The sequence below is a fragment of the Hypomesus transpacificus genome, chromosome 16 (assembly GCF_021917145.1).
Source record: "Hypomesus transpacificus isolate Combined female chromosome 16, fHypTra1, whole genome shotgun sequence".
In the NCBI taxonomy this organism is placed as follows: domain Eukaryota; kingdom Metazoa; phylum Chordata; class Actinopteri; order Osmeriformes; family Osmeridae; genus Hypomesus; species Hypomesus transpacificus.
In genome coordinates, this window is record NC_061075.1 from 961,181 (window position 1) to 987,130 (window position 25,950).

A 25,950-nucleotide genomic window follows, 5' to 3' on the forward strand; every position below is an offset into this window, starting at 1 on the left:
AGCAGGCACGCAGAGCTTATTTAAAAATGCTCTCTCTTCACCTGGGGAGAAACATTTTATGGATTTATTTTGCCACCTGCGAACTTCCATGAATCTTCAGATGAATTGAGTCCATTGAAACCTCTGATCCAACCGGTCCCTTTAATATAGTTGGCTTCACTATTTAGAAGTCCAAACCGTCAGATCTCGTCAGAAATAGTGGGATTCTTGATCAATATAGCCAAAACACTTAAAAAATAAAGGCTGCATAGTGGACTTTGTTTTGCTCAGTTTTTTTTATTTGTGATCAGAAAACAACTTTTATTAATAATTAATAAAATATAAACAAGAAATTGTCGTGTGTAAAAACACAGGAAATGCCGAGATGCTACATTACAGAACAAGTTGGCCCCGCTGCCAAGCAGACACAGGTTATCAGTCTCACTTTACATAGATCCTGTTTGCAAATGTTTGGGAAGAGCAGTCCAATATGAGGTGAAAGGTAATTTGAGGTGCACATAATAATTTTTTGTGTCCCTTGTAAAGAATGAATGGCACTTAAAACAGCAAAAGCTCATTCAATATTAAAGGCACAAGTGAAGGTCTCATCCAACCACTCTTACTGTATTAGTTCATAGAAATAAGCTTTAAAAAATGAACAGTTGTTCAGTTGTTGATTATTTAAATGAGCCTCACACCCTAAACTCAATATATCAGTTAAGCTACTCAGCAAAATGGGTACTTTGTGGAGCAAAACTCTCCCTTGCATCTCATTGTGTTAATAAGCAGGTCACTCTAGCAAAGTGCCAGAGCTGGAACATGCTAACAACGACTACTTGTTTGTTTAGGTTCCTGGCACTGAATATATTAGCTTTGAGCTTTATATTAATACAACTACCCATGCATTATCTCTGAAAAGCAACAGCAAGTGAATCAACAGACAGAGGGGAATGTTATCTGACAGCTAGCGGTTCTGCACCGAGTGGATAAGGGGGCAGCTCCCAGCTTAGGGGCCAGGCAGGTAGACCTTGATCCTGTCCAGCAGGGCAGTAGGGTCCCACTGGAGGGTGGCCAGGCTGCCCTTGCAGTAGTAGGCCGTGGTAGCCAGGCCGGCCACCATCAGGGAGAGGACCAGGGTGGGGGTGGAGGACCGTGGGAGCTCCGGGGGGTCTTCAGGTCTGGTATTCAGGGCCTGGGTCACCCGCTCCCACTGGGTGAGGATAGCCTGGCGGGCCCCGGCCCACGTCCCCGGCCCGGTCAGACGGTACTGGTATGGGGTGACGGGCCCCAGGAGAACCTTCAGACCCAGTCTGGGGTCAGTCAGCAGCAGTTTCAGCAGGCTGGGACGCACCCCCACCTGGGCTGAAATTTCATCCATGTACGGTGCATACTCTACCTGGATGGTGTGCCTCTGTGAGGTCACGTACCTGGGAGACAGAGAGGGGGAGACGTCAACCCGGCCAACGTTCGATCTACCCCTGCCTACATTCCTGCAGACCTTAAGGAATCCACCGTAATCCTCCCAGGAATGGATACAGCCTCCCAAACAATGCTTGAGTAACCCAGATACGGCCCAGAATTAGCCCGATAATTAATAACACTTTCATGACTGACAGGATTCGAGTCTTTGAGGTACCTTTTAGCCATCGTCTCTTCCTTGAACTTAATTTCTTTCAGCATGTTCGCCATCGAAGGAAGCTTGTTCAAACCTTGAGTGACACAAGTGATGTGCGATGAGCGGTTGTGGAGGTACATGAGATCTATGCCTAAAGACCAGACTGGAAGAGAGGATGTTTGCGGTGTTGTTTACCTTTAAAGACACGGGTAGCCCAGCGGGCCTGCATCTCAGAGATGGGCATGATAGCCCCCAGTGGCTGCACCAGCCCGATAACAGCCAGCGTGGGGCGCTCTAACCCAGGAGGGAACATGTACTTATACAGGGTCGCCTTGTTCCCAGACACAGAGAGAACCTCAGAGGCCAGGAAGGGGAAAGAGAAACTGTAACCTGTGGCAAACACCTGGAGATAAAAAAGAAGAAGATGAAATCAGATACTATCTGTATTTTCAGGTTAGATTGTAAATTAGGGCTACTTATATTTTACATTTTATTTTTTATTCCCCTTAGTATTAGCTAGACTCCCCTTAGTATTAGCTAGACTTTGCTCCTTTTGAATAGTTAGTCCACATATTTAAGTTTCAATATATTTAATGTATGCACCTCCCTGCCAAAGTAAATTCCTTGTTTGTGCAAACATTCATGGCGAATAAAATCCCTTCTGATTCTGATTCTGATTGATACTTTGCTGTATAACAAGACACCAATCACACATGCCTGTGTGTGTACTGATGTCAGGTGTGTGTGTGTTGGGAGAGCGAGGAGCATACCAGCAGGTCGATGTCATCCTCGACCGTCCCGTCGGAGAACACCACACTGGATCCCTGGATCTTCTGGATGTTAGGCTTCACCTTCACCGTCCCGGAGAGGATCCGGTTTGGCAGCTCGTCGTTCAGCATGGGGTGCTGGCTGAACACCCTGGAGGATTAACGCAAACACTGTTGTGTTAGAACCAGTGGCAAAACTCTGCTATCAATTTTTTTTTGGGGGGGGGGGGGGACAATTATATGACATTTTCTCAAGAGCAATTCCTGACAGGGACACCAAAATTACTTCTGTAACACATAGCCTACATTGTAATAAGTTAAATGTATATTATTAATATTATTTAAATGTCCTTATGTTTACAGTGATTTCTTGCGGGGGACAAATCCTATTTTTCCCAGGATGGAGGGGTCGGGATTTCCGCCTATGGTTAGAACCATAGAATATGAATGTTCTGATTCTGATTCATAGACACCATAACAGGAAGTCCTATTGTTTCATCAGAAAAAAAGCTTAAATGGTTTAGAGTAAAGACTTGTGTATGTGATGACTTTTTCGAGGGGATCTTTGATAAAAAATATGGAGTTCCGTGCGGTTTTGGATTACGTGGATGTGTTTTTTCGATTACGTGGATGTGCTTTGGATTACGTGGATGTGTTTTGGATAACGTGGATGTGTTTTGGATTACGTGGATGTGTTTTGGATTACGTGGATGTGCTTTGGATAACGTGGATGTGTTTTGGATTACGTGGATGTGCTTTGGATAACGTGGATGTGTTTTAGATTACGTGGATGTGCACACCTGTGTTTGGGCTTCAGGCCATACAGACTGTGATTGAATCTTTTGTTTAGGTGGCCCTCTACCAGGGAGCACATCATCCCGAAAGGCAGAAGTCCTCTGAGAAAAATGGCAGGCCTGCCAAAAAGCATGTCCAGGGGTAACCCGTAATCCCCCACGCGGTTCAGAACCCATGACCCTCGCCTGGTACTCAGGAACACCTGGAGGGAAAGACCAGATGATACAGGTGACCTTTGACCTAGGATGTATTTATCTATGACAAAAATGTAATAATAACTTTCAAAGGACTCATTTTGCAGTAGTCTGTTTCTAGTACAGTACAATTACAGCATAGCTTAATATATTCTGGAATACAGCAGTTTGTGTATTTAGTATTCAGCCTTTTGTCCACCTAACTGGACCTTTCATCCCCGTAGCAACCAAAGAACAATATGACATGTAAAAAACATCATCTTTAATGCTTGAGTAAACACAACACCTCTTATACAGTAGTTCTTTATTAATCATAGTATAGTTTCTGAAAAGTGTGAAGCAGGACTGGGCGAGGGGTAAGGTGTGTGTGTGAGACATACCTGTCGAGCGACTCTGCTAAACTCCACAGCGATGTCTCCACCTGAGTTCCCGATGCCGATCACCACCACCTTCTTCCCTCTCCACTCTTCTGGGCACTTGTAGTCCCGGCTGTGGAAGAACGTTCCCTTGAACGTATCGATGCCTGCGAGTCATACAGACATCCCTCAATTAGGCTGCCCACTTCAGCCTAGCTGTCCAACTGTAATTTGCAATAAATATGATCATAATTATAATAATAATAATAATATATGTTTCTAAAAGTGAATAATGAGGTTGAAAACACAGTATTTATCTGGAAGATCTCAAAGCCACTATTAGTAAGTTTACTCCACTACATCATTGTGGAATCAATGTGTTCAATTCAATGTTTTATTGTATGTTGACTTTTGGTGCTGTGTGTAGAAAGGTAAATGGGTGCAGCTAGACAGCATGTGCCCTTGTTCCATGGAACACTGATATCAAGTTGACCTTTAGTACAGTTTCTTATACAATCTTTGATGTCCTCCTGTGAACGTAGGTCAAAGTCAACGCCTCCCGTAGCACTTTTCTCGTTGACCTTATACAACTGCGTCGGAGGCTAACTGAAGCGTGTACTATCTATTGTTATCTGTAATTTAGGAAGTTTTAGTATTAGGGTTAGTATAGTCGATATTTATTGCTATCTGTATATTTAGGAAGTTTCACTTATTTAAGCTCAGCATTGATGTAAATTGTGTTCCGTGTACTTATATGTTATGTTATGCCAGGTGCTTGCGTTGTCTTGTCTTAAGAATTTCAGTGCCCAGTCTAACCTTGCGTTGTTCTGTGTACCTGACAAATAAAAGACTTGAACTTGAAGATGGAATCAAATCGCCGGCGTAAACAGTAGCACCTGGAACACTTAGGACAAACTTCCAGGGGGAACATTGTAGCATGTGACACACGCACATGCTACAAGTCACACACGCACGCACACGCGCAGTGTCATACCAGGGAAGTCATGCAGAGGAAGATGGGGGTGACAGTGGTGTCCTATGCAGATCATCACAGCATCGAAGACAAGTCTCTCTTTCTCCCCTTCCTTGTTCTCCGTCTCTACATCCCACTGGCCGGAGTGGCAGAAGTCTGGTCTCTGTCGCACCTGCAGCACCCTGGTCTGATAGGGCAGACAGACAGGCATTTAGACCAGACAGACAGACATTGCAGACAGAAAATCATTTAGACCAGACAGACAGACAGACAGACAGACAGACAGACAGACAGACAGACAGACAGACAGACAGACAGACAGACAGACAGACAGACAGACATTTAGACCATACAGACAGACAATCATTTAGACCAGACAGACAGACAGAAAGTCATTTGGACCAGACAGACAGACAGACATTTAGACCAGACAGACAGTCATTTAGACCAGACAGACAAGACATTTAGACCAGACAGACAGACAGTCAGTCAGTTAGACCAGAGAGACAGACAGTCAGATAAACAGTCAGTCGGCCTAACAGGTTCCTGCTTCTCCTACTAGGGTTATCGTCAGCGGCCTCTCTGACCCCATGAGATAACGACGATGACCTCACCTGGAAACGGATGTACTTGGTCAGCTGGAAGTGGTCGGCATACATGCGAAAGTACTCCATGATCTGGGAGTTGTGCATGTAGTTTGAGAAGTGGCCGGGGATGGGGTAGTCACTGAAGCACATCATTTCCTTGGAGGTGTTGATGATGACAGAGCGGTAGATGCTTGCTCTGTCTGGCTCTGGGTTCTCCTGGAACGTAAACGTCAAAGAGAACATTGTTGACGTTACCGCTGTTTCTTACATACCTGGCAACCCAGCATAATATATGAGTGCGTTTTTGCAACTGGGGGAATTTAGCTTTCAGATTGTTGCACCGTCAAGATTTCTACTCACCTTGAACCTCCACAGTCCTCCGATGTCATCGCTGGACTCGAAGCACACAGGCTCCAGGCCTTCATCGAGACAGGACTTGATGCAGGCCAGTCCTGAGCTCCCGCCTCCGATCACTGCAACGCGACGACTCATCCTGTCTGTCTGAGGAGTTAAGGTTGGACTTTGAGTGAAACTACTGTCAGAAACAATAGCGATATACATGGCCATTCACAACAAGGGAGGACTGAAATACAGCTAGTTCCTGTCTCCTCCTGCCTCTTGTTCGTCAGTTGCACGGGGGGCTGCAGGTAGTCTACAAGCTGCAGAGATAACGCTTTTAGAAATCTGACAAATCCCCATTTAACCAACAACACCTGGGCTATCGCAACCTGCTGTAGGCCCACACTACAATAGCGTTACAACTAACTACCCCACGTAGCTTATATTTTGCTGATTGCAGTCGAAATCGCCTTTTTTTTCGGTCTGACCTTGTTTACGGGATTTTTGAAAGCATTCTACAAAGTCGCAAATTTAAATTTCCACAAACTTGTTTTCATCGGAAGGTGTCGCTTTATCATTACAAGAAGTTGGCTATGCCTTGAAAACAATATGGAACGTTTCTTGCAAAACGTTATAAGCTAATTAGAAAATGCCCGAAATTCATAAAAGTTCATCAAATTCTAGTTTACGCTTGTCTTAGGTTACCTGTTACACCGACAGCAGAAATGTTTAGTTCCAAAATCTGAAAGGGTTGTGTAGCCTACAGATAAGGATGGAGGGCGGAGTTTAGTTCAGCGTCTTGTAGGCTGGGCTTTCGAAGTCTTAAATTAAGACTATTAATGCAACGATTAGCCATAAATGACATACGGTCTCTTTTTGACAATTAGTTCATTTTGTAAAGGATCAAATTACGTAAATAACGTATTCATTTAGATTCAATCCGAAAATCACAATAGGTAACGTCACTACTACTTCAAAATGGGGTTCGGTGGTCAGACGGTAATGGTATTGGGTGACAGGACTCAGAAGCACCCGCAGACAGGATTGTGTGTGTCTGTAAGTCAGTGATTGTGTGTGTCCATATTTGTGCGTCCGCCGAGACACAGTCTGTGTGTGTGTGTGTCAGTGTGACTGCTCATGTCAAGTGGGCAGGTCTGCCGGAGGGAGGAGGAGGGAGGTATGAGGAGGGAGAGGAGGAGGGGGGAGGGGAGGAGAGGAAAAGGGGGGAGTAGAGGAGGTTTACTGTGTCTAGTTGGTTGGACTCCTGTGTCATTGTAAGTCCAGTAGCCTACAATGTGCATCCCTAGATTTGAATACAAAGACGTTTAAAAATAAGTATTTTACCAATCAACGGAACACATCCTGTTTTATTATTGTTTACGTCTCATTTAGCTGCTTGACCGAATCAATCTCTTCCTGATGCAGCTGCAGACACAAGAACCAAACGACTTTGAGGCGGTTGAGAGGTGAGTTGTTAAATGAGCTCTCTATCTCCTTGCAAGGGTAATTGCCCACGCTGTTACACATCATGTACAGCAGGAACAGAGGCAACACTGTCGCAGTAATCAAACACTCAAGAATTCAACACCACATCCCCCCCAGAGTGTGAGTGCGTCCTAACCCCCCCCCCCCCCACACACACCCTACTCCTGTTCCCCACCTGGAGGGCTGCCCAGGAGGATGTTTTAATTCACTATGCTGTTTAGCTTGAGTAAGCAGATCTGGGGGAGTAGGTCATCAACCCATTCAGGCTGAATGACAACAGGACAACAGCACTCCTACTTCCTCTGCTGCTTCCTGCTTCTCCCTGGCCCACTTCCTCTGCTGCTTCCTGCTTCTCCCTGGCCCACTTCCTCTGCTGCTTCCTGCTTCTCCCTGTCCCACTTCCTCTGCTGCTTCCTGCTTCTCCCTGTCCCACTTCCTCTGCTGCTTCCTGCTTCTCCCTGGCCCACTTCCTCTGCTGCTTCCTGCTTCTCCCTGGCCCACTTCCTCTGCTGCTTCCTGCTTCTCCCTGTCCCACTTCCAATGCTGCTTCCTGCTTCTCCCTGTCCCACTTCCTCTGCAGCTTCCTGCTTCTCCCTGGCCTACTTCCTCTGCTGCTTCCTGCTTCTCCCTGGCCCACTTCCTGCTCTGCTATTTTGGTGCTGGACAGTGAGATCCCTCACACACGTGGGAAGGAGGAGGCATGCAGTAGGATCTTCATCCTTGATTCATCCCTTAGGCATTGTGCCATTTCTTGTCAAACAAAAACAATTTTATTTGGTGTTGCATATGAAACTCACCGTGAGGAATTATGATGTAAGAAAATATAAGATGATTTTGGTTGTGACATTTGATGTTTTGGTACAACATCACATCGTAAAGAAAAGTCTAAGAAGGTAAAGGATAGACATTTTCTTTCAATGGGGACAAAAACTAAAACTGGAGAAACATGTAATAGTTGTACATTATGTCGGTTCCTTGTTCCTTCAGTGTGAGATGCGTGTGGCCTGGCTACATTGTCAGCAGTGTTGGGTGATGCTAGATCCTCCAGTGGAGCAGCCTCTACAAGATCCCCCCTAGCAGGGTGGGGAAGTCCTCCAGGAGCTGGGCTGGGTCTGGCAGTGCGGCTATCAGTCGTCCATGGAACAACAGCACAGCCAGCACCACCGACCCCCCAAACAGGGTGAGCAGCCAGGGGGAGGAGAGGAGCCCTGAGGGGCTGGGGGCTGGTGTTGGTTCAGCCCTGGTCCTGAGGGGCCGGGCCACCCGCTCCCACTGGGTGAGGATAGCCTGGCGGGCCCCGGCCCACTTCCCCGGCCCGGTCAGACGGTACTGGTATGGGGTGACGGGCCCCAGGAGAACCTCCAGACCCAGTCTGGGGTCAGTCAGCAGCAGCTTGATCATGTTGGGACGCACCCCCACCTGTAGGGATGAAACAAACATCCCATAATGTTGACCCACCGTAAAACGATACGCGTCAATGCTCCACCTTTCTTTTCCCCACTGACCTCCGTAGCGATGGAGTCCAGGTATGAGATGAAGTCCACCTGGAGGGCAGCCTGTCTTGGGCAGGGGTAGCTAGGGGCAGAGACAGACCCTGTTAGAACACCAAGCTAAAAGTGTCTTGGACCGAGCGAACCACCTCCTTTACTGGTCATCCATTTACCTCTTGATGTTTCTCTTCCTCTCGGTCTCTATTGCGGTCAGCATTAGGCGCTTTGGAGGAAGCTGGCTCAGCCCTGAGATGACAGACAGAGAGGGGGGAAACGATGTTTGGGATGTAACCAGTAGATAATGACTGTGTATGTCTGTGTATTTATGTGTATGTCTGTGTGTGTGTGTCTGTGTGTGTGTATGTGTGTGTCTGCGTGTGTATGTGTGTGTCTGCGTGTCTGTGTGTGTGTGTGTTGACCTGCTATGACCCGTGTAGCCCAACGCGCCTGCATCTCCACCAGCGGCATGATGGGTCCTTTTGTCTGGAACAATCCCATGACGGCCAGCGTGGGGCGCTCCAGAGAGGGGGGGAACACACGCCTGAAAACACGACGCAGGGCAAGGTAAACAGAAACCAACTGTCAAACAAAGATCCTGATCACATGACGTTCCAGGATATCCTCGTCTGGTGTCTGTTCAATCGCATGGAAGGAGTTTGAAAACGTGTGTTTTCATCCAGATAGTCTTGTGTATATAGTTTGTGAGGGTCCTGTGGATGTCCAGCCTGATGACATCTGACCTGTAGAGGCTCAGCTGTCCTCCAGACCCCTGGAACAGAGAGGCGGGCAGGAAGGAGAAGGTTCCGCTGTAGCCGGTGCAGAACACCACGGCGTCGATGTTCTCCTCCGCGGTTCCGTCCTCAAACGTAACTCCGGAGCCCTGGAACCCCTGCAGGTTGGGCTTCATCACCAGTGCCCCCTGGAGGACACGTCCCGGAAGGTCATCGTTGATCAGCGGCCTCCTGTCCAAGAGCCTGGGAGAGACAGGTAGGAGAGACAGGTGGGAGAGACAAGTGGGCGAGAGAGGTAGCAGAGACAGGTAGGAGAGACAGGTAGGAGAGACAGGTAGGAGAGACAGGTAGGAGAAATAGGTAGGAGAGAAAAAGAGTTGGTGATTGAAGCACCAAATGACTGTATGGTGGCAGGACTGTGTGTGGTCTGTAGCTGTGTGTCTGCAGGGGGAGGCACCTGTGTGTGTTCTGTAGCTGTGTGTCTGCAGGGGGGAGGCACCTGTGTGTGGTCTGTAGCTGTGTGTCTGCAGGATAAGGCACCTGTGTGTGTTCTGTAGCTGTGTGTCTGCAGGGGGAGGCACCTGTGTGTGGGCTGCAGGCCGTACAGCCTGTGGTCGTATCTGTGGTTGAGGTCTCTCTCGGCGGCCCAGTTGACCAGAGCCCTGGGCAGGAGGAGGGTCAGCAGGGCGTTCTTCCTGGTAATGGCCATCATGTCCAGGGGAAGACCACGGCTGGACATGCGACCGATCACCCAAGCTCCCTTTCGTGTGCTCAAGAACGTCTGAGGGGGGGGGAATTAAATCTCATGAGCCGGATAAACAGGAAGTGTTGGTAGATGGTAAGATGGTTGTCAGCAGCAACATGGTGGCCAGATTTTAAATGGTTTCCTCTGACAGTCGGCCCTACCTTCTCTGCGGATCGGCTAATCTCCACGGCGATGTCTCCTCCAGAGTTGCCGATGCCAACCACCAGCACTCTCTTCCCTCGGAGGGCGTTAGCATCCTTGTACTCCCAGCTGTGGCAGCACCTCCCCTGGAACGTGTCGTGACCTGGAGGACAGCACGGAAACACACGTTTACACGCCACACGCTTCCTCATCGACAAGACACGGAGCTTAGAGGAGTGTGGGGAACAAGCAGGGGGACCTGGGAAGTCCTTGAGGGGGGATATGGGGTGTGTGTAGTGGCCGGAACACACTAGAACCCCGTCAAACACGTGTCTCTCCTCCTGTCCCTCCCTGTCTTCAGTCACCACCTCCCACTGCCCAGAGTGAGGGAACTCTGGCCTCTGTCTCACACTCTGCACTGTGGTCTGTCAAAAACACACACACACAGCAACACACACACACACACACACAGCAACACACACACACACACAGCAACACACACACACACAGCAACACACACACACACACACACACAAGAAAAACTAAGAATCACATAAAAACAAGCACACAGCAAAATGTAAGGAAACAAAGACAAACAAACAAACACACAGAACAAACACACTACATGAGGATCTGTCCAAGCTCTTTGGATTCCAGCACAGACAGAAAAGGAGAGAGGGTTGACCTGGAAACGGATGTGTCGCAGGAGGTCAAAGTGCTCAGAGTAGAGCCTGAAGTACTGCAGCAGCTGGGAGTGCTTCATGTAGTTGGGGTAGTGATCAGGCATGGGGAAGTCACTGAAGCACATCATCTCCTTAGAGGTGTTCACGACCAGGGAGCGATAGATGCTGGAGCGTTCTGGCTCCGCCCTCTCCTGTGGACACAGGAACATCCGATCAGACACAGGGAGGCAACACTTCGACGGTTATCGCTGGTCTTCTGTGATGTCATGATGATATATTCTTATGGTGTCTGTACTCTGGGCCCTCAGAGATGCAGTTGTGATCCACTGAAGCAGGCTCCTGCCCGCTCCCCTCTCAGTGCTCACCTTGAACCTCCACAGTCCTCCGATGTCATCGCTGGACTCGAAGCACACAGGCTCCAGGCCTTCATCGAGACAGGACTTGATGCAGGCCAGCCCTGAGCTCCCGCCTCCGATCACTGCAACGCGACGACTCATCCTGCCTGCCTGCCTGTCTGTCTGCTTGTCTGCCTGACTGTCTGCCTGTCTGTCTGCCTGTCTGCCTGTCTGCCTGTCTGCCTGTCTGCCTCTCTGTCTGTCTGTCTGTCTGTCTGTCTGTCTGCTTGCTTGCCTGCCTGCCTGCCTGCCTGCCTGCCTGCCTGACTGTCTGCCTGTCTGTCTGCCTGTCTGCCTGACTGTCTGCCTGTCTGCCTGTGTGTCTGCCTGTCTGCTTGCCTGCCTGTCTGTCTGTGTTAGCGGGAAGCTAAGACTGCTGGATAGAAGACAGCCAGGGAGAGCAAAGGGAAGATCAGTCAGCCATTTCAGTCAGTTGAGTTATAAAAAACAAACATTGACCCAGTGAGACAAGGCAACTCACCAAACTGAATGGACATTGCTGTCATTGTTGATGTGATTTCAGACTACTAGTATTTCATTCCTAACTTGCTGATCCTGCTTGTTTTCACCTCTCACTGGGGGCTCAGCCTCGGTATTACTCGAGCTAGCTGACGCTGACGTAGAAAATCCTGAAAACTAGCAGAAAGAAGCCTGTTGGGCCGCTCTCAGTCTGCCTGGGGGGAGGAACTTTGATCTGCTGCCGTCTGAAGAGGAGGGGGAGGGTCTGTCTTGAATCCTCTGATAGCAGCTAGACTCACTTTCCTCTACAGATCATACACGTTTGTGGTTAGATTAAGCATTGTTTTAGACTTCTAAAGCATGTTTATTGATTATTCATTGACAGAGGATGGATTTCCGTGAACTATATTCCACATCAATGGTTCAGGGGGGGAGGGAAGGGACGATCACCTTGCTTAACCTCTTACTTTAGTATTCATTAACTAAAAGGTCTAAAAGCCTCCCACCTTTTGGCCACATGACAAAACTCTGTTGTTGCTCTGTAATTATGAACACTGGGGCATCACTAGGCATGGATGGAACATGCTACTGTGGTCGATTCTAGCTTCAGAAGAACAGCTGGCTTGAAAGGTCTGTCTCCACAAACTGAAATGACTGAAATGTGTTGTTCAGGCAGAGGAAGGTCTTTTGCTGTGAGAGCTGATGATTCAGTTGGTAAAACACTGGAAACATCTTCACAGCAAGGCACACACATTTATGATTAAAATATTTTATTCACGATGCAAAAGGTTAAAGATGGTGAATCATACATATTCATAAGGTGAAGTGACAAAATTAGTCTCATACTCGAAAATCGGCACTAACAAACACGCCAAGTTGATTGATATTCAGACCACAGAGGACAGAAGAAGCGATCATAAACTGTATAATAATCAGATATAGAAGGTTTGGTGCTTTTTCTTAGATTGATAATGAAAACTGTCTGAGAGGCAGTAGAGTGTGCTGGGATAGAGGAAGGTTTGGGGTGAACTTGAGCAGTGGCGTGTTCAGGGAGTGGCCTAGGGTGGCACGGGCCACCCCTGAAATCTGATTGGCCACCCCAATATCTTAAAATATGATTGGCTACCCCTATAAAAAAATGTCTGGACACGCCCCTGAACTTGAGATCCAATCCTGCCTCTGCATCCTGTGGGTGGGTCCTCTCCTGGTCTGGACCGTGTCACACGCTCAGAGGTCGGAGGGAGGCGAGGAGGGAGGTGAGGTGGGAGGGGGGGTGGCGGTGGACGTAGTAGGCAGCACCTCCCCCCACCGCGGCAGTCAGACTGAGCTTGAACAGACGGCCTAGCCAGGAACTTTTCGGCTTATCCACCTGGGGGTTGAAAGGGGATGTCAGTCAGAACTACCGATAACATTTTACATTTACATTTAAACATTTAGCGAACGCTCTTATCCAGAGCGACTTACAGTAACTTCACCCTAGATTTCCCCCCCCCCCCCCCGAGAAAAGGACACCACGTCATTTAGCTCGGCCGGGAATCGAACCGCAAACCTTCTGATTAATAACCCGATTCCCCTAACCGCTTAGCCATCTGACCCCCCACCCCCTGATAACTGAGCCATCGGAACAAAACTGCGATGGACCCACCTGTCTGGTCTTCAGAGGCTGGTACATGCGATCACTCTGGGTGAGAATAGCCTGGCGAGCTCCGTCCCACCTCCCAGGGCCCGTCAGGCGGTACTGGAAGGCGGACACGGGCCCCCACAGGATCTGCTTGAAGAGCGGGTAGTCTGTGAAGAACAGCCAGAGCAGGCTGGGTCTCACCCCCGCCTCTCCAGCGATTTCATCCATGTAGGAGACGAAATCCACGTGCAGAGGTGTCAGCTTGGACAGAACAAAGCTGTTGGGAGGACAGGGAGATCACATCAGAGAAGATCGTGTGGGTGTTGTAACCTAGGATAGATTGAATAAGTTGTCTTCGTGGACACTCACTTCTTGTCCATGTCTTTGGTGTCACTATCAACTGACTTTAACATAGCCTGGCTAGACGGCAGTTTCTTGAGCCCTGTGGAACAAAAGCAAATGGAACAGCTAAGAGGAAACGCCACACCAGCCAGCCAACAAGTCAACAATGCTAGCCAACAAGCTAGCCAGTCAGCCAGCCCAACATCCAGCCTCAGGCTACCTTTGAAGACGCGTGCCACCCAGCGAGCCTGCATCTCAGCCTGGGGCATGATGGCCCCCAGGGCGTGGATGAACCCCACGACAGCCAGGGTGTTGTGCTCTAGGGCGGGGGGAAACACGTGTTTGTACAGCGCCACCCGGTGGCCGGACATCTGCAGCACGTTTCGCGGCAGGAAGGAGAAGTCGTAGTTGTATCCCGTGGCGAACACAACCGCGTCCACCTGCGAAGAGGTGAAACCCCACGGTTACCGACGACACTGCTGTACGTTCATACGAGGAGAGATTAAGATGTCTCCATGAAGGTTCTGACCTTTTCCACCACGCTCCCGTCTTCGAAGACCACGCTGGAGCCGACAAACTCCTTCACGTTGGGTTTGATCACCACGCTGCCCGCCAGGATCTTGTGAGGGAGCTCGTCGTTTATCACCGGGATCTGACTGAAAAGCCTGGGGGGGGAGGGGGGCACCAACACCAGTCATCAGCCAGATGTATCGCTGGATCAATATGACCACAATAGGGGAGCGAGGAGGGTCAATGCAGGACAGCAGAGACATCGACCGCAGCAGACAAGCGATTGATGCACTGCTGGCTCACGTCACAGTGCAAACACAAGCACAATACAGTCTGATGTAGCGGATGCAGCCCGCGCTTAATCAGGGTGTTCATTCATTTCTACAGTTAAGAGGGGAACTGCTGAACATCTGATGGGAATTGACTACAGGCAAACAGATAGACACAGACAGACAGGCAGTCAGGCAGACAGTCAGTCAGCCGGGTAGGCAGGCAGGCAGACAGACAGACAGACCGGCACAGACAGACAGGCAGGCAGGCAGGCAGGCAGACAGGCAGATCCTCACCTGTGTTTGGGCTTGAGCGCGTACGTGGTGTGGTCATACATGGCGTTGAGCATCCTCTCTCCAAACCAGTTGAGGAAGCTCATTGGCAGCACCTGAAAGAGGATGTGGATGAACCTGGTGTTGTAGTTGATGTCCACGGGCAGCCCGTTGTCCGACACCTGGCGTAGCACCCAGGCTCCTCGACGGGTGCTGAGGTACACCTGGACATCCCAATGAACCCAGTTAGGTCACCTTGTGGAACCCAGTTAGGTCACCTTGTGGAACCCAGTTAGGTCACCAGTTCGGTCACCTTGTGGAACCCAGTTTGGTCACCAGTTAGGTCACCTTGTGGAACCCAGTTAGGTCACCAGTTAGGTCACCTTGTGGAACCCAGTTAGGTCACCAGCTAGGTCACCTTGTGGAACTAAGACAGGTCTAAATAACTAGGTCAGAGAACGAAAATAGTCAAATTTTCAGTAAAACTTTGGGGGGATTCTCCCCTCAAGAGTAAGATGTTTGTCTCACTCCAACTTGTGAGACAAAAAAAAAAAAGTATTTTATAATCAGTGTGTTTATACGAGCACATACGATGAAGACCTCTGACCTGTTCTGCCACTCGGCTGGTCTCCACGGCGATGTCACTTCCTGAGTTTCCAATGCCAACGACCACCACCCTCTTGCCCTTCATGTCATCAGGCTCCTTGTAGTCCCAGCTGTGGCTGTACTTCCCCTCAAACGCCTCGATCCCTGCCACACACACACACACACACACACATTAGAGTTCCCATTTCTACAGTGCTGGACTGCTAGACATGTTATTCTTGGTTGGTCAGAGTTGTGTGGTCAGAGTTGTGTGGTCAGGGTGGGTGTGGTCAGGGTGGGTGTGGTCAGGGTGGGTGTGGTCAGGGTGGGTGTGGTCAGGGTGGGTGTCAAGTCACCTGGGAATTCTCTGAGAGGCAGGTGTGGGGAGGTGTAGTGACCAGAGCAGACGATGACTGCGTCAAACACGTGTCTCTCCTCCACCCCCTCCCTGCTCGCCGTCACCACCTCCCACTGGCCGGAGCGGCTGAAGTTTGAACTCTGCCTCACACTCCGCACCGTGGTCTGTAACACACACACACACACACACCAGCATGTCAGCCGAGAGGGCCGTTCCCCAGCAGCTCCACTGTCTCCTCGCTCGCTCTGTCTACCTGGAAACGGATGCGTTGCAGCAGTTTGAAGGTCTCCGCGTACAACCTGAAGTACTGCAGGATGCGTGAGTGGTGCATGTAGTTGGGGTAGTCTGCTGGGATGGGGAAGTCGCTGAAACATATCATCTCCTTAGAGGTGTTGATGGTGAGGGAGCGGTAGATATTGGCCCTCTTGGGCTCGGAGACTTCCTGTTTGGGCGACAGGACGACACGGTGAGCACCTGCCACTGCCGTGACCGTTACTGTGGGTACGGGTAAAAAAATTATTCCGGCATCTTCACAAAAAATGAGAAAGACGACGTGGATTTCGGTGCAGAAATGACGCCATCCAGCCCTCCTCTACTCTGGAGATAGTGATCCCCACCTCACCTTGAACCTCCACAGTCCTCCGATGTCATCGCTGGACTCGAAGCACACAGGCTCCAGGCCCTCCTCCAGACAGGACTTGATGCTGGCCAGACCTGAGGGCCCTGCCCCGATGACAGCAACCCTACGCACCATGTTGGATCTGAGGAAGAAGTGTCGCCCTGAGTTAGGGGGATGGACCCAAACACATTTTCAAACCAGATATCCACCCTTGGAAACTGTTGTCGATTAAGAAGTTTGCTTTCCTCAGAAGGATTCTCAAAAATAGAGTCAAGGTTTATTCAGCACAACGTCAGTGGGACATGGTAGGTTCAAAAAGCAATCACATTTCTCTGGACATCTCGTTATATATACAGACATGAGGACAAATCCCCCGCCCTGCATGATACTATTTCACAACCTTCTAGAAAGTTCTAGAAGGTTTCTTCCCACAGTTTGGTCGAGGCCAACCTGCACATAACAGCCCCAAACATGCGTGCGAATCCCCTGGCTCCTAAGGTGTTGATGGAACTCTTTTCTCCTCAAGAAACCCCCGTCTAACCCCGTCTCAAATGTCCTGGTTTCTTCTCAAACCCCAGTTCACCCCAGATCTCAATCTCAACATACGCAACCACTTGACCAGTCCTCCATTTTCAACCTCCCCTTCTCTGGCTTCTGCTCTATGGGTTTTCCCCCGAAACAAGACCCTTATTGTTCTTCTATTGAGAGACTCGCACACATCAGTCTCCCCTAATGCTGACTCCCCCTTGCCCCTCTTTCTCCTCACTGTTCGGAGGAGCTTTGCCCGCCACTTTTGAGACATGACTCTGGGAATAGGGGATATTCTTAGTCCTTATGTGCTCATTTATAACTGATCACAGCTGCTTCACCTCTGGAACCCTACTGGTTCACTGTCCAGCAGCCTTGTTGACTGTCTAGCAAGCCTTTGTTCAATAACTCTTACTCATAACAACCTCACTATTTGAGATACACTGTAATGATAGAATACAAGTGTTAGGGTTAGCTAACCCTAACCCTAACCCACTGTGTAGATCTGAATAGTCAAGATGGCGGTTCAATACAATTTATTTAGATTATACAATGACATAAGATTAAACAAAGCTTGGCTGATCAGTCATTAACGAAGGAGGTGCCATCCACACAGATCCTTCATAAGAGTGATGAAGAAAACCCCTAAAACCCTGCCTTATATAAACTTAGAACAAATGGTTATTCCGATGGTCAATCCATCAATATAGCGGTCTCTGTGATTGGTCAGCACTGCTCAGTGACAGTTTGACTCCATACCAAGTGTCCCAGGGGTTCTGGAGGTGGTTAATGATACACAAACAGGATGTCTGACTAGGGCTAGGCCCTCTCCTTGGCCAAAAGGTTAGGGCAGCTCACTCAACTGATAACTGTCTCCCCAACCCCCAGACCCAACTAAGACCCTCTGGATCTTAGTTAGGTATCATAAAACCACACCATAAATACCATCTGAGTGTCTCTTCTACAGAGTAAACCATACCACAGAGCCTCAGTTTCTTACATTCGACTGTCTATAAGAAAGGAACTTACTTTTTACCGTTTAAAGAAACATAGATATTGCTATGTCAAAAAATGCCATTACAACACACACACATCCCAATATTAGGACTGCCAAGCAGGAGTCCGACCGCAATTACATATGTTTCTGTTGACTACTTGAAACTGTTAACTGGATAAAATGTTCATGTAGCAATGACATAATATGTATTAGTTTTCTTTTGCAGAACAACAAATACTCACACCAGCAAAATAACGTGTAAATCCCAGCTCTCTTACAATGTTTAGTCTAGATACTTAAACCTAAAGATTTCAGAGTAGAATTGAGTTTGGAGGGAGTGTTACCTTAGTCCTGGCAGATGAAATGGAAGAATCAGTCTCCGGGGGAACCTGCCTTATTTCAGATCCGCCTTGGGGTTTAATCATCTCTAAATTCTATCAGTCTGAGTTTGCGTCAGCCAAAAAGCTTAACAGTGTAACTGTGTCTCCTTCTAGACATCCACTCAATTCAATTTCTCTCTCACACACACGCACGCTTTACCCTTAACTGACCTCAGGTGGAAACGTACTCTTAGGTATAGTCATAAAATGTCAGGTGAGATTTTAAGTCCTCGAAAGTCAGACGCATCACTGATGACATCATCACTGATGACATTCCTCGTGTTTCGTGTCAATGAACCAATCAGCTATAGTGTTGCACTTTGCTCTAATTTAATCAGTTTCTTCCCCTCACGGTCAGGCCCCATGGGTGAGATGAGCACCAGGGCTACAGTGCTGACCAATTGATTTCAGAAGCGTCATCTGGTAAATGGATACTAGATAACAGGACTATCAGCACAAGGGAACATTGATATAAAACTGTTGTGGTACTGTGGGAGAAGATGATTTACCAGTTATGTATGCTAATCGTAATCTTTAGTAAAGGTTTCCTTGAATCGTAAATCACAAAACCCACCAATGAAACAACACAAATTGTGGACATTCTTCGTTCTTTTTATTAAAAGATACCCCATAACAGTGTAATCATTCTAGAGTAAACCTCAGGAAAGAAACAGATACATGTGCTAACAGATACAAGCAATTCAAAGAACATGATTTGCCATATTCCAATGACCATTTATTTACATATATTTGACACCACGATTAATATTAAGTGTTATACAAGACACACAAGCTACTCTAAATTAAGTTATTTCAAGAGAGCACATAGCAGGTGTTCATGAGGTGAAGCCTTAATGGATCAGCAGTGGTTGACTGTACAGAAGGCGTGACTAGTTGGCAGGGATGGGCTGAACAACAGATCGCCTGAAACAGAGATCTATTTCACCGCTACACGGACGTTTGAAAAAGATTTACCGAGCCATAGTGACATGGTCGATGTTTGTCCGGCAATGAGCGACATTTGCCGTATTGCTGAGATCAAACCAAAACCCTATTCCTGTTGGTCATGTCGAATCTAGACAACAGGCTCCAACCAACTGAGTCTAACATAGTACAGATGTAACCAGGTAGCTCTTGCTGTGTGGGTAACCTAGAAACTCCTGGGTCCTAGAGTTACCCCGTTACACAGATAACATATTTCGTGCTTCATACCAGTGAAACAATCAGTTATAGAGTTGTGGTGCACTTTACTGTAATGTAATCACTCACTTGCCTGTGTGGTCAGTCAGATGACCACCAAGCTGGTCTTGACAGTGTGATCTGGCGTATGGCTATAAGGAGTCCAGGAAGCATTGTGACAGCTTAGCCCATTGGTCCAATCAATGATTCAATCGGGGCTCAGACCCAGGATTATTGCAAATTGAAGAAACAGCATGGAGGCGAGGCTGGAAACAGTCATGTGATGCATCTCGATACTTTGGAGTGTCACCCAGGAGGTCGGTGGCTTTGACCCCTGCATGCCTTGACACCCAAGTCTGGAGCTGACCTCACGGTATACGTTTAGGAGACAGTTCACAAACATCTACAGATATCTACAAGCCCGGGATGCTGCGGACAACGATGAATCTGGGTCCGACCAATCAGAGGTGAGGGTGTTTGTGGGTGATGCAGTTGGGGGGGGGGGGGGCAGAAGGATAGAAGCTACATTAAAAGGGCTGATTGGGACTACAGTCTCATATCCAAGTGATTTGAGAGGTGGGGGGGGCAGAGAGGATGGGGGATGGAGAGCAGGGTGTAATTAGAAGGAGGGAGCTAGGGAGAGAGAGGTGGGAAATCATGTCAATCAATGTACATCGCACATGTGACATGTTCTGGGAGGGGCGGAGCCAGCTAGTGGGGTACTGCTGGGAGGGGGCGGAGACAGCTAGAGGGGGAATGATGGGAGGGGGCGGAGCCAGCTAGTGGGGTAATGATGGGAGGGGGCGGAGACAGCTAGTGGGGTAATGATGGGAGGGGGCGGAGCCAGCTAGTGGGGTAATGATGGGAGGGGGCGGAGCCAGCTAGTGGGGTAATGATGGGAGGGGGCGGAGACAGTCGTCATTGTGACGTCCCTGGAGTTTACCGACCGGTTGAACATGGGAGAACATTAACGTGAGGACATGCAGGTTAAGTTAAGACACACATTCATGGGAAGAAAAAGAAAACCAGGCAGGTAAAGAGAGAGCTAACACAGACATGCACACAAACAGACAAGTGGGGTCATATTCACTGGCCTGTGACGCATTTCAAAACATCTACAGCTCCTCCCCTACACGTCCTATCTTCTGCATGAGCTTAACAGCACATTTTCTCCCCAGAAGTTCATTCCTGTGTTTACAACTTTGGTCCTCAACCCTGGTGTCAGCCAGCGTCCAGGATGTTGTTCAGAGGGGCGGGGCTAGGTGGGATATGGAGGCGGAGTCATGGGTGATGTGTGTGTCTGTGTGGGGAAGACAGGCTCTTGTGAAACGAAAACAGTGCATGCCTCTGTCGTACCAGTAAAAACTTCAGCTGCTGTCATAGGTCGTCCTGCTTATGGGTCACCCTCTTTAGCAAGCTCCTGAAAGCCTTCCCACACCATGATGAATAGTCTTCACTGTGGGGGAAAATACACCATGAAGCTTGTGTGAATCGAGTCTAAAGTAAACTATTACATGAATGGATCCTTATTAAAAAAGAACCTTTTTGGCCCTATAGACTCTGAAAGTGCTCTCCTAATTATCCAGCATGATATCATGACATTCCCCTCGGAGAAAAAGGGAAACTAGAAGATCTCTTCTTCTCCTTAATACTCACTCAAGCACACATTCTCTCTCTCTTTCTCTCTTGATTCATATCCCCAATTCTTTCCAAACATCAAAAGGATGAAACAGGGGAGAGAATACTCGCCTCCCACGTAATCCTCTATAGCTCCCAGTGGTGAAGTATTGAGGGCGATGCCTCCCCCAGGCTACCATAACAAGCTCATTCCCTTCTACCTACCCCCCCCCCCCCCCCCCCCCCCCCCCCCCCCCCCCCCCACACACACACACACACACACACACACACACACACACACACATACCCACACATACCCACACACACAACTGTATCTTCTATAGGTTCTAAATGCAATGGCGATGACGTTCAGAGGAGAGTTTGTGTAGCAGGGTGTGATGTTTCATGGTTCCGGGCCTATCATCTTCAGTCACTGTTCTCCGAGGGAGCATCTTTGATTTCTGATTGGTCGGTAGCGGCCTTCCTCTTCAGCAAACAGCGGCGAGTGACAGGACGCTGTCCAACGACAGCTAGGGGCTGGCCTCAACGCCATCCTCCAGGCCCCTCCCTCCCAGAAGCCCTTGCAGGCCGAGCGGAGACACCCAGAGCAGCTCAACCAGGTTGTACTGCCCGTAGCCCATGATGAACCCAAACAGCACGTCGGTGACGTTATGGCGCCCGAGCAGCACCCGGCTGAAGCCCACCAGGCCTGCCCACAGCACCACCAGGACCCGCAGAGGGGCGGCCAGGACCAGGTGGGCCAGCACGAAGCGCCCGCACATGGCTGCACGTGTGGCGTGGCCCGAGGGGAAGGAGTAGCGGTCCACGGAGAAGGTGGCGAACATGTCCATGCGGTTGTGGGAGGGGCGTCGGCGACGGACCACAGCCTTGACCACGCCCACAAGGACCAAATCCAGCAGCAGGGCTGTGGAGAGGGGGGGGGGGGGCGGCACGGGGGTTAGAAACGCATAGTAATGACATTTACAAGACATTACATTTAGTCATTTAGCAGACGCTAAATGTAACTAAGTCGCTCTTATCCAGAGCGACTTACAGTAAATACAGGGAAATTACCCCGAGGCAAGTAGGATGAGGTGCCTTGCCCAAGGGCACAACGTCCTTTGAGCAAGGCCGGGAATCGAACCGGGAACCTTATGATTACCAGCCTGATTCCCTAACCGCTACTACACCTGACTCACACACACACACACATCTGTTTTTCCTGTGTAGATAAGACATGTTTGGAAGACTGTTTGATGTGGCTGCTGGCGTGGGGGCAGGTCCAGGCGGTGAGCCGAGTCTGGGTCTTTGTGATGACATCCACCACAGAGCACCACCCGCTTGGCACACACTGGAACCCCCACCTTCTCCACAGGCACACAAACACGCTTGGTTCTAATGCCCGCCTACGCCTGCACACAGGTGATGAGGAGCAGCCTTTGAAGTGAGGAGAGAATGAGAGAGAGCAGAGAGAGCGAGAGCAGAGAGAGAGCAGAGAGAGAGCAGAGAGAGCAGAGAGAGCAGAGAGAGAGAGGGCTGCAGTACTTTCATTCCAGTGCTGATATTATACTACACTGTAATGGATCAGCTGGCATTGGCTCTCCTGTCCTCTCCACCCTTCTCCTCTCCCCTGCACCCTCTTGTCTCCCCTCTGAAACACAGCTGGCCTAGCATCACATAGCTTCAAACAGATTATCTGATCTACAGGACTGCCAAACTAGCCTGCCCTTATGAATAGGAGAATGACGACTAGAGACCTGACCAGCAGTCAGGGATATTTAATGCAGCTATTGTATGTTGCAGCTATTATCTGTTGTTTGGAATATGCATTAGCATATTCAAGCAACGGTCGGTATTTACAGTTCAAACTGCACAGCAGCCACATCCTTTGATGATGCACAATAATAACTGCAAACTTCATGGACGGACAATTCAAGTCGGTCTTAGCCCTCAGCCCAGGCCTAGGCTACAACCTTCACTGGTGTGGTCTTGGTTGCTGTGGCTACAGGTGACCAGGAGCCATGCTCTCCTGTCCTACTCGGCTTCAGACTCACGGCAACAGATGACAGTCTCTCTGTTGTCTCTTGATGCAACTGGAAAATGTGTGTGTGCGCTACACGCTGTATCGACCAGCTGTGATCAGACTGCATTGACAGCCCCTCCCACTTCATGCACCAAAAGGAAACCGTGCGAGCGAAGCCTGGTTGATGTGACGTGATCCAGGTGTTGAACACAGCCTCTTTAACAAGCGTGCGGGGGTGGAGCTGGGGTCCCCCTTACACGTCACGGGCCAAGCTCTCCATCAACCCTGACTCACGTGGTGAATCTCACCATCTAAACTCTGCACCTTTTGTGCATTCGTGTTAAAAACGTCATACGGTACATTTACATTTAGTCATTTAGCAGATGCTCTTATCCAGAGCGACTTACAGTAAGTACAGGGACATTCCCCCAAGGCAAGTAGGGTGAAGTACCTTGCCCAAGGAAACAACGTAATTTGGCATGGCCGGGAATCGATCCAGCAACCCTCTGATTACTAGCCCGATTCCCTAACCGCTCAGCCACCCGACTTCCCTTCATACGTGTCACGGTGGGTGTGTACATTGATGTGTGGCCAAAAAGGCGAGTTGCAAAGTAGGAAAAAAAAGGGACACAAAGATACCGTTGCCTGTGTTCTGGTTTGTGTCTAGCCTAAGTGTAAAGGTCAGAGCTTTCAAGGCTGTGGTCGCTGTCGTCACCTCAGGTGGGCAGGTTGTCGGCGAGGAGAGAGGCAAAAGGTGGACACCTCTGGAGGATGGGGATAGATGAAAGGAAACACAGAAAGTGAAGATGACAGATAAGCCTCTGGGTGAAATGGAGCTAGCGCCACAGCAGTGAATGGGGGGAGAGAGGGAGACATAAGGCAGCCAGTGAAGGGAGAGGTGAAGTGTGTGTTTTACTATAAAAGGTAAGGAAGATGAGGGCAGTGGAGGCATGAATATTTGGGACAAAGAGGCTGTAACAAACAGCCTGTGCATCTCAGTGGTCTCTCTCTCTTTACCTCTCTGCTCCATCTTAACTGATTTCATGACACTAGCTAGGTGAAAGCGGAGCGCTATAAATGCCGTTTCTGTTGTGAGGCAGAGGGAATTGAGCAGTTCTCTCACCTCAGTGCAGCAGGAAGAATGAGAGAGCTGGACAAAGACCGCGGAGATGCACTGACCGCTCAAAAACCAACAATATTAAAGACGTGGTTACCCATGAGCAGGTTGAGCATCACTTCTTGCCCAGCGGGACTGTCGCTTTTGTAGAGGCAGTATCCGGTCCCAATCAGCCAAGGAATACCGTGTCCCGAGATCTCTATCAGTTTCATCAACGGACGAACACTGCCCCACGACGATTCCTCGCAAGCACACACTCCCAGACGCTTCGAGAGCCACAGGTCAATAGCTAGAAGGGAGCTCAGAGCAATCCCAACGAAAGACGGATTGAGCCGCATACAGTCCTCTTCGGGCATAACTTGAGCTCCGGTTGAAGATGTTGAAGAACCGGAGCCACGGCGCCGGGTAGGGCTTTCCGACGCCCGGAGACGAGCTGTGGCTGGGTCTGAGCCCTGACGCGGAAGGAGGTTAGGCGGAGGTGTTCGGTTTAGCGACATGAATTCGTAGCGCCCATTAGTACTACTCAAAGGGCTTCCACCACTTCGACCGGCATTTTTTGCTTTCGGAGACGGCATTTTATTTTTATTTTTTGTTAGGACGGGTTGGTGTAATCCAAATCGGTTGCAGTAAGACGTTGTCAGCGATATAAGTAAATTATGTCGTTCTCCCTACCGCATCGCTTTACAGGTGACAAACGCTGTCACGTCGGAGACCGCTGCTTCAAGCAACGCCATCTTTGATGTTCGCAGCGCAAAGCACAGTGGGAAGCTGCTCCGCTGACAGTCTGCTGGGGCAGATCACGTGACGGTGAGTGAAGCTAGAGGGGGGAGCGAGAGGAGAATGTTGAGTTATAAAAACGTCAGGTTATTGAAACCAGGAACAAAGATTAAAAAAAAATTTCGACAAACATTTCAATTCAACCATTAAGTTAAGCAGGCTATTCATCCATCTTGCAAAATGCGATAAGGGCACTATTTAGCATAGTTGTAGGCTAAGTACCCCCAAAAACTTTAACTAGTTCACTGAACCATAGCTTGCCTACTTTACTCAACTAACATTTTAAACTGATGATGAGGCCAAATTACTCGTCAGTCAACTGTATTTAATGTATAATGTATGTATATATAATACTCCTTGATTGATTACGTAACAGCTCCTCCCCCGCGCACGTCCGTTTACTAAGCCACCAAAATTCGGTGTTCTCTCTGTGCTCTCGCCTTTGCTTTGGTGAATCGCGGAGAGAGGATTGCAACCATGCCCGGAATCCTTCTGGGGGACGTGCTCCCAAACTTTGAAGCCAACACAACCGTCGGCAAAATCAAATTTCATGACTTCCTAGGAACCTCGTGAGTGCACCTGAACTTCACTCTCAACCGATGTTTTTAATCTGTATCGAATGTATTTTGCAGCGTCAAATTGATTTAAAGCAGCGCTAGCCTACCGGAGTATAAACTACCGCTGCAACCAAATTATACAGAAAAAAGTTAGTGGACCGTGTAGTTTCCTAGTAGAAATCGATAATTAAGCCCACATCACTGAATTTAACATTTGTAGGTGCTCATGCGACCGCCTGTGGTTAAACGACACGTGCAATCAAATGTAAAATAGGACATAATCCAAATAGTATTTAGGCTATCCTAATTGTGGACTACCAATTACTGATAAAATGAATTTGCAGTCGCATACGGTTACCCATTTTACCGAAAGTTTAGAATAGTCCTTCCTCGATGCAGAGTGCACCTTGGGATACGTACATAGAGGGGATTTTTTGTTTTGATTACATTATCAAACATTGGCA

General features: G+C 48.9%; 2 protein-coding genes across 2 annotated transcripts; both read right to left on the reverse strand.

Annotated features, from left to right (window-relative positions):
* Window positions 1–255: 255 nt before the first annotated feature.
* Window positions 256–16,711, reverse strand: LOC124478838 (flavin-containing monooxygenase 5-like). The gene is made up of 20 exons (XM_047037304.1): window positions 16,315–16,711; window positions 15,946–16,134; window positions 15,691–15,856; window positions 15,357–15,499; window positions 14,774–14,973; window positions 14,227–14,362; window positions 13,918–14,137; window positions 13,725–13,797; window positions 13,380–13,632; window positions 12,960–13,103; window positions 10,883–11,071; window positions 10,457–10,571; window positions 10,218–10,360; window positions 9,893–10,092; window positions 9,321–9,554; window positions 9,000–9,121; window positions 8,754–8,826; window positions 8,596–8,665; window positions 8,354–8,509; window positions 256–1,180 (listed from the first exon to the last, which is right to left on the reverse strand). Exons 1-20 carry the CDS (start codon window positions 16,444–16,446, stop codon window positions 986–988), a joined length of 3,153 nt encoding a protein of 1,050 aa, XP_046893260.1. The 5' UTR covers window positions 16,447–16,711; the 3' UTR covers window positions 256–985.
* Window positions 16,712–21,271: 4,560 nt separating this feature from the next.
* On the reverse strand, window positions 21,272–25,348 carry plpp6 (phospholipid phosphatase 6). The gene is made up of 2 exons (XM_047037290.1): window positions 24,250–25,348; window positions 21,272–21,937 (listed from the first exon to the last, which is right to left on the reverse strand). Exons 1-2 carry the CDS (start codon window positions 24,725–24,727, stop codon window positions 21,543–21,545), a joined length of 873 nt encoding a protein of 290 aa, XP_046893246.1. The 5' UTR covers window positions 24,728–25,348; the 3' UTR covers window positions 21,272–21,542.
* Window positions 25,349–25,950: the final 602 nt, after the last annotated feature.

What these genes read in the sequence shown, in the direction of transcription:
- LOC124478838 (XM_047037304.1), bottom strand. Translation starts at nt 16,446, where the DNA reads ATGGTGCGTAGGGTTGCTGTCATCGGGGCAGGGCCCTCAGGTCTGGCC. An exon ending in TGCAACGCATCCGTTTCCAG is followed by an intron (nt 15,857 to 15,945) that starts GTAGACAGAGCG and finishes TGTGTGTTACAG; the next exon opens with ACCACGGTGCGGAGTGTGAG. An exon ending in GCCTCTCAGAGAATTCCCAG is followed by an intron (nt 15,500 to 15,690) that starts GTGACTTGACAC and finishes TGTGTGTGGCAG; the next exon opens with GGATCGAGGCGTTTGAGGGG.
- plpp6 (XM_047037290.1), bottom strand. Translation starts at nt 24,727, where the DNA reads ATGCCGTCTCCGAAAGCAAAAAATGCCGGTCGAAGTGGTGGAAGCCCT. An exon ending in GATGCTCAACCTGCTCATGG is followed by an intron (nt 21,938 to 24,249) that starts GTAACCACGTCT and finishes CCCTCTCCACAG; the next exon opens with CCCTGCTGCTGGATTTGGTC.